At 32.8% G+C, this 16816-nt stretch overlaps 1 protein-coding gene and 1 long non-coding RNA gene across 3 annotated transcripts in view; one reads left to right on the top strand and one right to left on the bottom strand.

The window, feature by feature from the left end:
- Positions 1-4870: 4870 nt before the first annotated feature.
- The window catches only part of LOC108661677 (uncharacterized), a 28023-nt gene continuing 16077 nt past the window's right edge, over positions 4871-16816 (top strand). Inside the window, exons 1-4 of one of the 2 annotated variants that reach the window (XR_016025995.1) lie at positions 4871-5148; positions 5242-5288; positions 6645-6729; positions 12034-12154. This is a non-coding gene — a long non-coding RNA (uncharacterized LOC108661677). Of the gene's footprint in view, positions 5149-5241; positions 5289-6644; positions 6730-12033; positions 12528-16816 lie in introns of those variants that run through there. The other variant, XR_016025994.1, reaches the window with a different exon arrangement.
- Positions 14001-15407, bottom strand: LOC18602099 (uncharacterized). The gene is made up of 2 exons (XM_018119064.2): positions 14246-15407; positions 14001-14168 (listed from the first exon to the last, which is right to left on the bottom strand). The coding sequence occupies exons 1-2, from the start codon at positions 15405-15407 to the stop codon at positions 14143-14145; spliced, it is 1188 nt and encodes a 395-aa protein (XP_017974553.2). The 3' UTR covers positions 14001-14142.

Genomic DNA, 16816 nt, shown 5'->3' with positions numbered 1-16816 from the left:
GTGTCAGTAGAAGTGGAGACAGCTTATGAACAGTACGTGCTGGTTGATTTTTATATGATGTTATAAATATTACTACTTTTTACTTTTTGTGTTTAATAAGACACTTTTAGTACTTAATTATAAGTATTCAAACAAACAAATATATATTTTTAACTCCCTTCCTAATGTATGCCAAAATATCAATCTACAGGCTGAGCTACTTTCTAAGCTTATATGGCCTAATTTTTTTTTTTTATATAATTAAGAGTGGGGGATTTGAATCTTGATTTTTAGACAAAGGATCATGCACCAATTAATGAACTAAATGTTCGGGTGTTTATATAGCCAAACTTGACCTTAGATTTTTTAAATCTAAAATTATTATTTTATTGATAAATAATAAAATTAAATAAAATAAAATTTTAGTTTAAAGAGTTTCTTTGTCAAATCTTAAAACATTAAAAAGTTACCAAAACATTAATATAAAATATTTTTATTGTTTTAATAATAAAATATTATATAAAATATAAATGGACAAGTTGGATAAAATTTGAGCTTAATTTTTAAGATGTTGATATATTTGTTAAATAGAGAAAGGTCCTTACTTATAAGTTCAAGATTTATCACATTTTTTACTAATGTGGGATATATGACTTTTATTTAGCATTGTTACACTAACTTTTTTACCCAAAAAAAAAAAAACTATTTTAGTTTTGACCTATGTCGATGCTGCATATCTTTTATGGGATCCCACATTCATGAAAAGTTGGTAGGTTTGATTATACCACTTGTCACATGTCTATATTTTCAAACCAAAATGCATACTTATTAAGTGAAAAAAGACCCTTAAGTATAAGTCCAAGACTTTTTTTTTTTTTTACTGATGTGAAATTCATGATACGTGACTTTAACCTAAAAATACCCCTCCATTAAATAATTTGTAACATATATGAAGTAACTATTACATTGAATAGAATAAATCAAAAGACAAACTAAATAAATACACTAACAAATCAAAATATGGGTAAGAGTTTCGATGAAAATTTTAATTTTTTTATCATAAATTTATTATAATTATAATTAAATACTTTTTAATGTACACGGTGTAACTATGATATAGAGTTGAGATTATAGTGTAACATTTGTAATATTTTAAAGTAATGAGTTTAACTTCATTAAGATAAATAAATATATAGTTAATTGTAAAAAAAATTATAATTTTGAATTCTAAAGTAAAAATGTGAGTTTAAAAATAAAAAATACATAAAATTAGTGAGAATATTATCCCCTGAAATTTCTAAAACCCCTAACTTAGGCTGTTGGGTCCGCAAGGAATGCTGTGTTACTGTGTACAGATATACATTCTTTAATAATTAGTCATGTTTAAAGATTGTCCAATTAAAATATTAGATATATATAGCTTCTCTCTCTCTTCAAAGTGTATAGAGTTAGTAGAAATAGTACTACCATTTCTTCGTGCCATTAACTCGCCAGCTCATTGTCAGATGGTAGTCAAAAAAGAAGTAAAGATTGGCTAGGAATGGCCAAGATTTCCTAAGCTGCAATTTAAAATTAAGCTAGACCTTGGCCAGAGGAGACTGTCCAGTTCCGTACCAGCTGTTCTGGTAATTTTGGGGGGGGGGGGGGGGGGGGGGGGAGTAGTTTGGAACTTCTTAGCTTCTAGCATAGGTACCACCCCATGATTCACTGGCCCTATCTAGCCGAACAAGGTAACATCAGAGGGCACTAGTAACAGTGGCCGGTTTTCTTTTTTAGAGTTTTGTGCTTACACAACTTCTGAAAAAGATTCATCAACTGTTTTTGTTTTCCTACCATTTTCTCAGCTTTAAGCATTTCTAAGATACTGCCTTCCATTTGCATGCATTAATCTGTAGTTAGAATGAAAAAAATCGTAGTGTGATTGAGTACTACTCCTGCTCCCTCTCCCTATAAAAATGGTCGAATCCCTGGTGGCCAGTTTGGTTCCAGGTACTCATCATGTTCCCTTTCTGCCTGGGAAATGGATGTTTCCAACAAGGTCTATAATTCTTAGGGCTTGCTGACTTTGGGATTTATCTTCCAAAATCTTTTTTCCAGAAAGGGGTGACCATTCATTAAATGAGCATTCTGTCAGTATAACATCAAGGCAATTGCTCGAAATCTAGAGATTTTATAGAATCACGCAGGCAATCCACTTAATCTAAATCTAACCCTCATGTTAAAAAATGCTCATAAGTAAACTTAGATATAATATAGGCATAAAAGAATTGATTTTGGAAATATATGTATATTCACATATGTTGAGTTTGATCATTATATTTGTAAAAGAATTCTTGTTTTGTTCTTCTGTCTCTTGAGATTTTTCTGCTGTTTCTCTAGACTTGTGATGATGGATGTCTGCTGGATGGATTTCTTTGTAGAGATATTTTTGTTTTTCGTCTGACCTGCTGGCTGATAGAGCAGGACTGGTTATGTATTTTGAGAAGTAAAGTGGTATTCTTTTTGTTAACCACTTCTCCTCCTTTTGTCTCACTTTTTTCTCATATATTGAAGAAAATATAAAAAATAAGACAAGATTAGTATAAGGATATAGAAAAGTTTCATTAATTACTTGATATATAGTATATATATATGTTTAAAATACATCATTTAGTTCCAGATTCAATGATACTCTAAACATGTAGAAAATATAGTGAAAATTGAATTCACTAAGACACTAACCTTGTTCCTTGTCAAATGGAAACATGTATTTGCAGGGCTTGGGTGTGTAAAAGCTTATATCAATCTTTTGTTTTTGAGCAGCAAAAGTTTATATCAACTTAAATACATGATTTGCTTCATCCTGTCTCCATTTTCTTTCAGCTTCACAAAAGCTGCAGCCTGCAGTAATCATGACTAGACAGACTGACAGTTTTATATTCCAGCTATTCTTTGTAAATTATATATAAACTTGAGTATGACATCTTTCTGGGACTAGAGAGAGGAAAAATAAGGGTTTGCTTAAGGGAGCTTAAACCTAGCACAAAACCCTCTTCACTGTTGTACTGCCTAGAATAATAAAAAAGAAACATACAAGTATGGTCAAAGTAATCCTTATAAATTAGCTGCAGAAGACTTTGGGTCTTGAATATCCTTCCCACAAGTTTCTGCATAAAATATTTTGACTGATCTCTGATGGCTATTCTTTTAATTATATTGCATGCTACGTACTATGCTAGATTATGAAAAATTAAGAAAATTTTCTAAATTATTCAACATTCGTCGTATGAAATTTGATCAATTGATTCAATAAGTTTATTGAATTTGAATCTTAAAAATGATCGACGGTATCTAATTAATGAAGGATATAATATTTAATATCTTCATTTTAACTATGAAATTTAGGAATTAAAAAAACCTATATTTGTCATGTTTATATTTTGATAAAAAAAATTACCATAGAAAATCAATGTCTCCTATCACCAGAGACTGAGGGAGAGGGGTCTAAGTTTTCAATTTTTTTTTAATTTTATGTATATAAAAGTTAGAATATATAACTTCACCAGCCCTAAATAAATTAAAAGAATTGATTTGGAGTAGTGGTAAAGTTTATAAGTTAAACTTTGAATGCCAAGGTTCAATTCCTTCTAAATCTAAATTTTGGAATTATTTTTCTTTTTTTTTCCTTTTTTTCGTTAACTCAAATTTTAGATTTTTTTCATTTTTTTCCTTAGCTCAAATTTTGGAATTATTTTTCTGTTCTTTTGTTCAAATTTTGGAATTATTTTTCTTTTGTTTTCTTTTTTTTCCTTAACTCAAATTTTAGAATTATTTTTCTTTTTTTTTCCTTAGCTCAAATTCTGGAATTATTTTTCTTTTCCTTAGTTCAAATTTGGGAATTATTTTTCTTTTCTTTTTTAATTTAGTCTCAATTTTTTGAATTATTTTTTTCTTAACTCATCTTTTGCTTTTTTTTTCCCCTTAATTCATGTTTTGATATTGAAGATGGATTTAATTATTCAAGATTGATGACATCTACAAGCTTACTTAAAAGTTCTATCTTGATGACGTTACTCATGAAGAAAAATTGCATACAAAATATGAATTATAACATTTTGAACTTGATATTAGGTGAGATCCATGTTTGCAAAGTATTCCAACTCCCATAGAGCTATGCCAGTTAATGTTAAAGGTAAAAAAATCAATTGTATATCTTCTTCTAAATCGTTTGATTGAATATGAAATATGAATTAGAGCATTTTGAACTTGATATTAGATAAGATCCATGTTTACAAAATGTTTTAACTTTCTCAAAGCTATACTAGTTAATGTCAAAAGACAAAAAAAAATAATTGTATATTCTTTTAAAGATTGTTTGGTTCGACTTATCTTAACTCTTTCAGTGTCTATGGTAATTACAGAACATATATTTTCAGACAGGAAAATTGTAAAGATGAGATTGCATAATAAGATAAAAAGATGATTTTCTTATTAGTTCACTTATCCTTTATATTGAGAAAGAAATTATTAAGACTATTGACATGGATTTAGTCATAGATGAAAATTTAATGTTAATTTTTCTTTTTGTTAATGACTCGTCTCCCTTCGTATATAAAATTCTTGATCCACCACTGACATCATAATATATATTCACGTGACAAACTTTTTGAGATATATATATATTTATTCGAGTATAAGATATTTGATGAAAAAAATAAAATAAAAAAGTGAACTTCGTTTTGAATAAATATGGCACATCCGTACCATATTCTCCCATGCTTGGCTTTGACAGTCTTCTGAATGACATCGCAACAAAGTATTAAAGGTACTAACTAACGCCACTTTTAAACTCATCTTGAGACCAAAAAAATATAAAAACTCTTCATCAGCCTTCACCATCACTATCACAGCAAAAAGTTTTCTCTCCATATATTCTCTAAAGGGGCCGTGTGTGTATGTAACTATTTCTTCACTTCCTTTTCTTCATGCTATTAGTCTCCATCCTTCCAAGGTTTTCCACTGTTGAAAGCCACTGTGAATTCTATAAGCTAAAGCACTACCTATCTGTAAAAGTATCGTACTATAATAATAAGAATACTATAACGCAAAGCTTCTTCCTTTTCTTTTGGCGACTGAGTTTATGGCCACTGGATTTTTCTTCTTTCTGTCTTTTCTTGTTTTCCATGGGAGGTATGCATGCTTTTCCTTCTTCTTTGCTGTTCAGATTATTTTGTTGGGGGGTTTTCTCAAAGGGAAGTCATTTTTCTAAATGTTAAATTGCAGGTGGGAGACTTTAGGTCAAACAAAGGACTTCCAAGAAACATTACCAGGTAATATCCCAAACTCTTGCCTAATTCAAGCTTTAACTGCTGATAGTTATCACTTGCTTTGGTTTTGGTTTTTTTCTCCTTTTCCTAGAGTTGGAAAGTTTCAAAGAAACAGCAATGGCTAAGGATCGTTGTACGCCATATGTTTGATAAATTGAGATGGTTTCAGGAGTTGGCAACACCTTGTTTTGTGTTTTGCTTGCAGTCCAAAAATCCAAAGGTTGCAGATTGTAGGCGTTGGGTTGTGGTTGTCTTCTGACTTCTTTGTGGTTTGGGCTTTTTAAAGTAAGTTTGTTAGTCAGTCAGTCAGTCAGTCTTCCAGTTTACAAGGGGGGGCCCTGTCCTAGGAAGGCCTGCAACTAGAATAAGGTCTAAAATCTAATTACATTATTTTATTTATTAATATATACTAATATTTTATTAATTTGTTAATAAAATAATAGTTAAATGGACCAGTCAAGCCTGGCGCTTCACGACTCGAAAAGGAAGATCCCATACTCCAATTCCATCCATGGACACCTTGAAATACAAGTGTATTAAATTTGCTTTTTTATATATAAAATTATTCTATTGATAAATAAAAATTTTTATTTTAATCTTTAGACATATTTTATTAATAAATAATATGTTTTTATTTACTAATTTTTATATATTTTAAATGGTAAATATTAATGTAAAATTATATTTTATTGTCTTAATAATAAAATAATAATTAAATAAACATGTCAAGTTGAGTTCAAACTTGGTAGCTTAAAAAAGAAAGCTCGATATCCATGACTTGATCCACAAACACTTCTCAACATACGAATATATGAAATTTACATTTTAATATGTAAGAGTAATTTTGAAAATTAATATTACATTCTTAATAAAATGCTTATAAATCATATTGTTATTGGTCGCCGACAGTGTTTTTTTATCAACAGATTCATGTTTCTGGATTTAAAAGTCTGACAAAAAGTTTCTAGAATTGGTCTTAACTATAAGAAAACAAAAGCTAGAGTAACAACATGTTGCAATAGGCAAAAAGGGCAACAAATACACATCTTGATAACCTTTGCCTTGCAAGTTACTTGTTGCTATTGATTCTTGCCAACTGCTTCATTAAGGATGTTTGTGTTGGTCATATGGACTTTTACTTTATCAATCTACTTCATTCCATTGGTTTTGCTTATCTTCTATGCATTGCTTTTTCTTATCTCATCATTTTTGATTATGTTGTATCTTCTTATAGTTGATTACTTTCATTCTTTAATTCAAGGATGACCTGGCAGGTGTTGTGAGAAATTAATATTATCCCTTTGCATGATGAAGGTTGAACCAGAAATCATGGAAAATTATTAACATGTATTTTGACAGTTATCCTCAGCTGCTGCATCAAGATGACTCTGATTGCTGCAATGGTCTTTATCTGCTATATCACCAATAATGCTGTCAATACGCGGTGAGTTGAGTTGTTTAAAGCCTTTCGTTTTATATATTCATGGATGAGCATTCTTTAACATTAATTTCTGTCTTATGTTCATATTCCATTTAATATACATTTATGTTTATATTTATAATAAAGCAAATTATGTGTTTCATATATCCATTCTTGAGTTAGTTCTTTCATTTTCAATTTCTGCATGAGCTAATGGCATTGTAAATTGATGGATCTCATTCCTTGAGAAAGATTGAGGTTTTAAGTTCGAATTAAAGCACTAGGATCGTGTGGTTAATACTAAGATGTGAGAAGTACCTCTCATCAATAAGCAAGTTGGAAAAGGTTTCTACATAATGCACCAAGTTCCATATATATTTAAAAATTTCCCATACAGCTGACTGTCTATCAGTCCCCAAAATCTAGTAGCACTGTTCCATTTAATTGCTTCCTGCGATTTCTGTTTGACACGTACTCTGCTTGCATATAGATAAGTAGTCAGAGACTGTCGTTCATCAGGATAAGCTCACCAAATTTTTCATGCTATTGCCAATACCTTTCAGTACCAAACTATTATCCATTGTTCAGCTTCTATGGACAGGGCTTTAGTTTCAATAGTTGTTCTGCATTAAGTAATACTATTTCCATTCAAAAACTTGAACAGAACTGTCTATAAGTTTTAATCCTTTTTTCCTTAGGCAAAGTTGGATAGTGGGAATGATGATTGTCCTCAAGGGGAGAGAATTCTTCATGTAATAGCACACTGGACATGCTTTTAAAATATTAATTATGATTTAAGTTAGCATACACTACCAAAGGACTGCTTACTTTCGAACTGTCTCATCTGTTAATTTTTCAATGATCCTGTGCTTCCGTTTGAGATTGCATCAAAATGGAATTTAGTAACATCGACTAAGCCGTGGCTGTGTGCTGAGAGCTTATTTAATTGAATAAGCTACAGCTTGGAGTCGCAATATCTTTTTTTCTTCATCATTTTTAGTTGCAGGTTCAATGCCATAGTTGCTTTCTAGAAATCTTAGGGAGAAAGAAACCTCCACAGGTTATCCAATGCTACTTAGAGAATACAAATAGAATACATTTACTAAAAGTTTGTGTATAACCAGCTTAGTTTAAAGAAAAATAGTGAATGGCCCAGTTGTGTTGATCATGAACAAACTTACATACATGATGGAACAGTGCCTAATTGGAGAACTGGAGCTAATGGAGTAACCTTTTCAATCACCACAGGCATGCATTATGCATTTTTCATTTTCTACGTTTGGGCTCATTGGGCACAATGGAAAGAGCCTCCAGTGAGCTAGTATTTTAACTTATATTTGAAGGTGCCTATTAAGTTATGACATCAACAAATTGATTCACAAAGTTTGATTGAGGCAGTGAGAGTAGAAGAATGAATTGGCTACAGGAAGATATCTGATTGTACAAAGATTTTAGAGAAAATATGTAAAAACAAGGTGTATGCAAAAGAAAAGGTCAAAAAAATTGATGGCTCAGCAGGAAATTCCTTTTTGTCTTGCTGAATTGCTTTTCATTAGGAAACTAGAAACTAAGAAAGAGATTGTTCTGAGAGTAAGAAAGTGACTATATACAGTGGCAAAACTTGAAAATTGTCCATGATCATAGATTATAATACAACCATTGGGGGAAAAAGAATTCAGAATGTTAATGATGTCTCTGATCTGAACGCATTAAATAAAGCAAAACAGACACCAAGATTGATGGATGAACAATACAAAAGCTAAACAAATGCACAAGGGAGTCAGAAGTTCCTTAATGAAGGTGACATTATAGTCCTAATAGGTATTAGAAATGGCAAATTGGAGAAAGGATCAATGAACCATTGTAGGTAAACATCAACCTTTTCCAAAGTGAAGGATACTAACTGCAGTTTTAGATCAATGAACCAGCATAGGTAAAGGTGTCTTTCACCATTTGAATTCAGTTATGCTGCTCATATTCATTTTTCACTTTCTCCTCTATCCTAGCTAGGATAAATTCAAATAGCCTTCTAAGGTTAAGCAAATCATGAGGAACTCCTTATGGTTTTTCTTGTAAAATTTGTTGAATGGACATGTGTCTTGTTTACACTACTCATTTCACCAAATTCATACAAGTGCATGCTAGTAAATTGAAAAATTTAATCAACCATTGTATTTAATACTTGCTAGGTTGATTTTATTGTATATTGTAATTGATTTATCCATGACCTTGAAGGGTTGAGGGGGCTGGGTAGGCTGGTTGGGATATGTGAGGGAGTTAGTTTACTCTATGTTCAACTTTAATTTTCTGACTGAGGAAAGATACTAATCAAGGCATTAGCCTTACAGCTCTCTATAATATAAGCTTAGGATTAACAATGAAGAGCGTTCTACTTTCATTCTATGATGATTGTATGCGAAAGACATAAAGGGAAATATAGTTACAAAAAAAAGGAAGGGGGAGGATGCTACTCTGCAGACCATGGTTGCCATGAGGAAAAGCACTGCAGATAGTAGATATCCTAACTCCATTAATTATAATATATATGATACAGTAAAAGACAGATATAGTAGAAAAGTGTAAGCCCATCAACACTTCCATATATGAAAAGGCAATGATTCTGCTTGTAATAATAGAATGCAGCAGAAAAACCCATGGTATTCTGTGGTCAATCCTCAAATTCAAATGTACTTCACCTATGTCTGAGTGATAACCAAATTAAAAAAGGAAGGTAAAAAAATAGAATAGTGAAGTCTCTTCTAACGAGATTCTCTGCATATCTTAGATGATAAATATATATGGGTTTATTCTGGGCTAGGATTTGGTTGAAAAACTACTCAACAACCTCTCTGCTGTGTCTGCTTCTTCACTCAAAAAACTTTTCTACCTCAATGTTATTAATTTGAAGTCATTATCCAATGGCTTATGCCAAATGGACAACATTACTTGATTTGTTTTTTAATTAATGGAAAAGGGGACAGAGGGGTGTGCTTGGTTTGAAATCAAGACTTGCTAACCATTACAAGTCGCTGGTTACCACCCAGTCAAGAGTTGATTGGTGACAACATTAAAATATTTAAACACCAACAAGTATGAATCTCAGCTTGATTTTACTACCTCTTTTTTTTTTTTTTTCTTGTCTCAATCTAGAAACAAGCCATGAAAAAACATATTCCTCTATAGTTATTGGATAACGACTGTCCTCAGGACAACTAAGTTTTTCCTACTATGCTACTCAAGAAAGAACTTTTATATCAGATAAAATTTATTTAGAACACAAGGAAAATATTTATGAAAAAGTCATCATTGATCAAAGCTTACTTTAAGCTCAAAAGTGAGAACGCAAGTATTACTGAATGAATGCAAAAGGAACTCATTCATCTCATAGACTAAAAAAGAGAACATCTGTTTTTAAAGAGGCAGGACAATTTAATTAAGAGACAACAATTGGCATGAACTAAATTGCTTTGATATCAATTATGATAAAATTATGATATTCTCTATGTCATGTAAGGAGTCTACCTATCATGTTATGTAAATTAGGCACATGTGTGGTTATTTGGGTTAAAAAAACTGTTGTCTGAACTATATATTACACACATATAGTACAAGAGAAAAATTATTACACATTGGAACAGTTGAAGAACTAAAGTTAAATTAGATATGAGCAAAATATAGCAGCTTTGGTGCAATGTTAGCTATCAAAAAAGAATTGGCTTTTTTCATGAAGAAAATAGGCAAACAATGTTGAAGATGATCAGGTTTTCGACAATTTCACCATAGATGATAAGAAACAAGACTTTGCCATAAAAGACTATGGAATTGAATGATGGATCACATAAAGGGTGACTTCTTATTGATATAGCATATACTTCTTTAAATGTTGATTTTTTAACACTAGTTCATACATACACCTCATGAGATTATAAATCATGAATAAATCAGCATTTATGGATTTTTTCCCTGCTTCTTTTCTGCTTACTAGCATATTTCATGAAGTAACAATTATTAGAAGGTCATTATACATTACATAGGATTTGATTCATCACATATGTAATGAAAGAGTGAATGATTATTGTCATAATAAAAGAATTTTGCATGATTTAACATCTATGAACCACACAAGCTAATATCAAACCAGCCCCCTCTTTCCCCCCAAGGAAGAGAGATTTGTCACATTGGTCTTAAATTCAAGGAACTTCTTAATTCTCCTCTCCAAAGCTCCCCATAAGAAAAATTAAACACCTTTTGTTTGATCTGGTTCTCTACTTACAATTTTAGCTCCATCTCTCTTTTGAATTCTTCAGTTGTTTAAAGCCTTTTCCTTCACCATATATATGCAAATTAACTTTCGGTTCACTATCTCTATTAAAGCAATATGTATCATAGTAAAACTTCCAAGCTACAATAATTGTATTAATTCTTTACTCATTAAGTGAATTGCATATTGACTTCAACTCCAGAGTGAGTTGCATGATTTCATCCCCAACAATGTTTATTTTATCTTTTTTAGTACATCAGAAATAAGAAAGTTACTAACTTTCTTGATTCTGTTTAAAAGTTGCTGATCTTCCCTATTTGGGAAGTTGCCTAATACTAATTGTATGTTCTAGTTGGCAAAACCCCCCAGAAAAGAAATAACCATAAATGTTTGAAGTTGTCTAAAACTATCCTCATAGGAACTGTTTTCATGAGGACAACATTGAAAAGTAAATTAAACGGCATTAGAATTATTTATATATTAGGTTTTGATTGTTTATGCAATAAGTACTGTAGTCAATATAAGACTTTCAAAAAAGAAAAGTACTGCAGTCAATATAAACTAGATACCCAATTTTCAGGTAGGGTTTTCTTTTGAACTCTAATTTGATAATTTCTATAAAAGATTTGTCTAAGTAACAAATAAAACAAAGTATGTGTTATGATAAGCATAGACAATGTAGAGGCCTCAAACAATTTTTTTCTTTCAAATTATCAAGCAACAACCAAATGAACATTTTATTACTGCTGCATTGTAATACAAGGAAGGTAGAAATGCAACCAAGCATCGTAATTCACAGAAGTCCTTTGATTTTGAGTTTTCATTAAGGAGCTATATATGATCCAAACTGGTCCTCTATTGATAGGATTTACAAAGGATTCAGAGACATATGTGGTCATTTTAATTGTGTATTTGTGCACATGTGCATGCACTTACAGCCATGTATCCCCATCAATTTTGGTTATTTGTTTTTTGAGAGGAAGAATATTTCTACACTCAAAATTCTTTCAGTGCATATACCAGATTTTCTTTTAGAATGATAGTTGAAATTGCTCACTGGTATGCAGGAAGAATATTTGTTTCTAAACAGCAACGATGAACCATGGTGATGTAGTAAAAGCTGCTCCTTCAATAACAAGTTCAGGCAGGACTTGGGAAATACAAACATCATTAACAGGAAGGTGTGAGGTGAGTAGTAGAATACCTTATAGACTTTCATCAACTATACGAATAGTCGATAGACTCACTACTCTCTAGTTTAATTTAGGCATTGAGCATTCTACTTGAGGTTCTAGAAGATTGATTTTGATGGCAAGAATGTTCTTTTCCCCTACTAAGGTCCAAAACGAATTCTCTCGTTATAGAAACATCCCATAACCTCACCATGCAAAGGCATTATTTCAATTCTAGAATGGCTAATGAACTAACTAAAATATTTACGCTTTCTGCATTGTAATGTATATATAGTCAAGTATAGCGAGACACCACCATGGTAGTCATCAAGAGTTTAATTAGCATTGATAACTCTTGTAAAAGTAAAATCTACATAAAAATTCAACATGGATGCTATTAACCAATATCCTGCATTGATTATGTAATGTAAAGATTTTTGGTAGATAAAGTTGACTCAACAAGTCAAAACCTTTTATTCTTTTTTTGGTAATTGCGTTAGTATTCCAAAGTGTCTGGAGGTAATTTTAAGGTGAGTGAGAGCATAGTGTTGGAGTTTGTCTTTAAATTTTATTTGCCCTTATTGAACAGGCTTACTGTATTCTCCTCATCTACTTTTTTTGCATCTAGATTTAGGGCTAAGATACAACCTTTACTTAAAATGGAGTGAACGGTGCTTAGATCACAGAACATTACCTAACACATACATACATACATACATACATGCATACATATATAATGTATTTTATTTATTTTTGGAATAGGACATGCATCCTGAATTATGAAAATCTCATTGCTATTGTGTGCATATAATAATGTATAGAGACTGCCTGAGTTATTGTTAAACAAACTTGTGTTATTTTTCTTCTTTTTTTTTTATAAAAGAATAATAAGTTGGAGTTTAATGAGACTTAGTAGCCAATGCTCCCTCATTTTCTATTTCCTTCTTAATTTTAGTGTGAAAATGTTGTTATTTCCTTTTTCTATCCTCATTATATAAAAAGTTACTCTTATAACTAAATTGAAATATTTTTTTTTATTTTTCTAAATATTTAACCACATACATGTTAGCATTTGTGTCCCAGGAATTTCTAGTTATACTCTAAGAGCAACAAGCCTCAACATTACCAACTTAGCTGAATTAAAACCACTAGAAGAGGCTTCAATTTCACTCATTTCTTTTCTACCTTCAATTAGATCAGTATCCATCTTCAAGATTGTTAAGTTTTCCACTCTTCAGAAGGACTTATCTGGCTGGTAAACAATTTGACAATACAAATGAATTAAGATTATTAACTGGGAAGTTTCTGCTTTACATGCACGCATGCATGGTTTTTGAGAATATTAATTCTTCCTTAGTATCTGTTCACTAAACATTTGCCTGACTCAGTAAAATTATTCTTATAAGCAAATCTCTAGTCACTATAGTTCATCTTTGTCATCATGATTTGGTTTCTTAATAGTTCCTATATTATCCATCTTTCTCATCATTTAGTTTAAGAAAGCCACCGTTGACTGAAAAAAAAAGCTAGCTCCAGGTATCAGTAACGGTTCCAGACAAAATATACTTCTCTCATAGAAATCAGCCACAAATACAGCACAAGAGATAATATCCACTGAATCCTGTCTTCAATTTTACGCCTCGGTTCTTGTGTACTTCAGTCAATTTAAGGCTAACTTTTTTGACATGCTATCTGCTCATCATCAGATAATATCATCATAAACAGCCAAAGGGAAAAAGGGAGAGGGGATGGGGGAGAATCGCTGGAGTTAAGAAAAGGAATGTAAAGGGATAAAAATAGAGATAAAATGGAACCTAGAGAAACTTCTTCATTACTTTATAATTTAATCCCATGAGGCAATTGAGAGATTCAAAAGAACAATAAGCATTCAAAGATTTTTGATTTGCTATATCAAACTTAAAAGAAACAGCAAAAATTATAGCTTACATCTTCGATGCTCATGCACTGCATAAGTACTGTAATCATTGATTGCTAGCTGGCCTCTCAGGGTTTGCCAAATATTTGAACACCTGAAAATTAAGTCTGAAATTAGTAAAAGAAGTGAGAAGAAGAAATGTAAGGAAAGGCTCGTATTCTTGGATAGTACCTGTGGACAGATTCACATTAGTTATAGCACAAAAAGTAGAGTGTGCCATTGCACCATTAATGTCCCAATTCTGAGGCAAATTGGGAAAGTAGTTATTGCCACTGGTGCTGCAACTTACATCCTTCGAAGCTGCAAGGTTTTGCTGGGAACCCAAAATTGTTGATGGCTTCAACTTCCTTTTGATCACTATAGATTCCTCGATAGCATTTTCTCTTGATGCCGCACTTGTAAGCTGACAGGGACTAGGTTGTTCAACTTGATGAGCAAAAACCTTAAAGGAAGATGCCATATTGTGGCCATAAGAATGTTCTGATTCCTTGGATGCTTCAAGTTGGGTCAAAGACCTCGGTGGGTTCAAGAATTGAGGGCTTGTATCGGGACATCTTTTCCACTCATGTGTAGTAGTACTACTCCTAGTGCACATCTTTTCTCTAGTCCTTTCTCTTGCTCTCGCCCTTGCCTTGGCTCTTGACTCTTTTGCAAGAAGATGGACTGTTGCTTTCTGTAACTTTTTCATCTTTTTCTCTTTAGAGACAACACCCTCTAGTGACTTGCTTTTTGAAGTTGTCCCTTCCAACTCTCCCCCATCAAGGTCTCCATTCTCAGCTACAATTTCACACTCAGGGCTGGAGGAGAAGCTCCTTTGACCCCCGCTACTGCCATTACCATGCTTCATCTTTACCAGCTCTCCAATGGCATTTTTTGACTTCGTTAGCAACCACTCTAGGGTTTTGCTTGCTTTGTCAAACCCTAGCATGTCTTGAAGATCGAAGAACTCGCGGGCGATTTCAATGGACAGTCTCACCCGCCTGTCTCTTACCCCTTGAGCAGTGCAAATCTTGCTATGTCGATCTTTCTTTACAGGCTTCCTGACAGGAATACCAAAACTTGAAGTACCAAAACACTCCCCATGTAGTGCACCACCACCATCCTGTTTACTCATTGTGGCAGCATTATTGAACAGTGTCATGTTAATTAAAGACTCAGTGAAGTGAGGATTGGCTGGCAACAATGAACTAGCTGACAGCAGATCATGGTGATGATGAGGGAAAGTGTCATTAGAGTCATGACTTATAAGAAGAGGAGGAGGAGGAGGAGGATGGTAAGAAGAGGAAGGAAGGTGAGCAAAAGTGTTGACAATATTGTTGGTTGAAGAAAACATTATTGCATATTTTGTCTTGGCAGAGTGCAATTGCATTTACAAAATTAGAAACCCTAGCGTCTATTGAAAACGCATCGGATTTACTGCAAGAGAATTAAATGGGGGTACTTGGCATTTGAAAGAACTCAGCTCAACCCCATTTTATGTTGTTACTTAGAGGTTCTCCCCTACTTTTCTCTTTTTCTCTGCCAAGCAGGGGGAGGTAGTGTACTAGGAGCTTGAGAGCGACAAGCGAGCTAGCTAGAGAGAGAGAGATGATTAGAAAATGTCTTTGATAGATAAAACGCACTAAATGGTTGTGAGTTTAGAGACAAAGGAGTCAGCCATCATCCACTCCTATTTAACTTTAGGGCAAAAGTTAAGAGGAAAGTGGTGCGAGGAGGTTAGTGGTTGGTCTATAACTGTACACCAAAACAAATGGTTTGTGCCACTTAATGTGGGAGCAGCAATCACACAATTGGGTGGGGACTGATTGCAATCTTTTCACACTTTTAAACCCGTTAATTCAGAGGAAAGGGGATATTTCCAACCCTTTTGCCTAGGGCTCTACACGACTATTTCTAGGACAAGTATATATATATATATTTATGAAATATAGGACAGCAATACATTTCTTGTTTATTATAAAATTCATGCAATTAATTATCTCTCTCTCTCTCTCTCTCTCTCTCTCTCTCTCTCTCTTAAATATTGTATAGTATCAACGTAAATCATTTTTGCAGAAAAAAGGATGGGATGTGGGATGGGGTTAGGGGGGGGATAAACGACGTTCAGGATATCTCGTTTTTGCCAAAGGCCGTGAGCTTTATATGGAGAGAAGTGGTTAATGTGGCTACACGTGCCTCTGCCCTACCACCAAACTCTACATATCCCGACAAACTGCTCTCCCTCGCTTCCACATACCATACCTCTCTGCCATTGCCCTCTGTCTAGTTTTGTCACTCACCCTCTCGCTAAAATCCAATGCTCTCTTTCTTCTAACTTCCCCATGCTTTCTAATCAAATTTTTTCCTCTTTGTTTACTGTCAAATGCCAAATGCTTCTGTAGTATATTCTAATTTTATACAATTTCTTTTTTCGCTTGTTTGAATGCTCAAACCATGAACATGAATTCATTTTTAAGAGGAAGACGAGAGTACGTATCAGAAAATTCTTACATAAAAACTACCAAAACAAGACGATCATAATGGAAGGATAAGAAGTGAGAATCTTAACCAAATATATGGTCAACAAATTGGGATTGCGAATATATTGCAGCACAACTCTACCACTCTAGGCTTATAGCCCCTGCTTTAGCGTAATAATTTCGTGTTTCTTTGCTTTATGTCTGACCCCCCCCCTTTCTCACCATAAAGTTTACTTCTTTCTTCTTTTTTTTTTGCCCTCTAACCACCAAAACGAAATAGTAA

This window comes from Theobroma cacao, chromosome 4 (assembly GCF_053813885.1).
Source record: "Theobroma cacao isolate CCN51 chromosome 4, ASM5381388v1, whole genome shotgun sequence".
NCBI classification, from domain to species: domain Eukaryota; kingdom Viridiplantae; phylum Streptophyta; class Magnoliopsida; order Malvales; family Malvaceae; genus Theobroma; species Theobroma cacao.
The sequence above is the reverse complement of the archived record's forward strand: the minus strand, read 5'-3'. Positions and strand labels throughout refer to the sequence as shown.

Coding starts and splice junctions, on each gene's coding strand:
- LOC18602099 (XM_018119064.2), bottom strand. CDS start 15,407: ATGTTTTCTTCAACCAACAATATTGTCAACACTTTTGCTCACCTTCCT. Junction 14,169..14,245: donor TAATGTGAATCTGTCCACAG/GTACTATCCAAG, acceptor CTTAATTTTCAG/GTGTTCAAATATTTGGCAAA.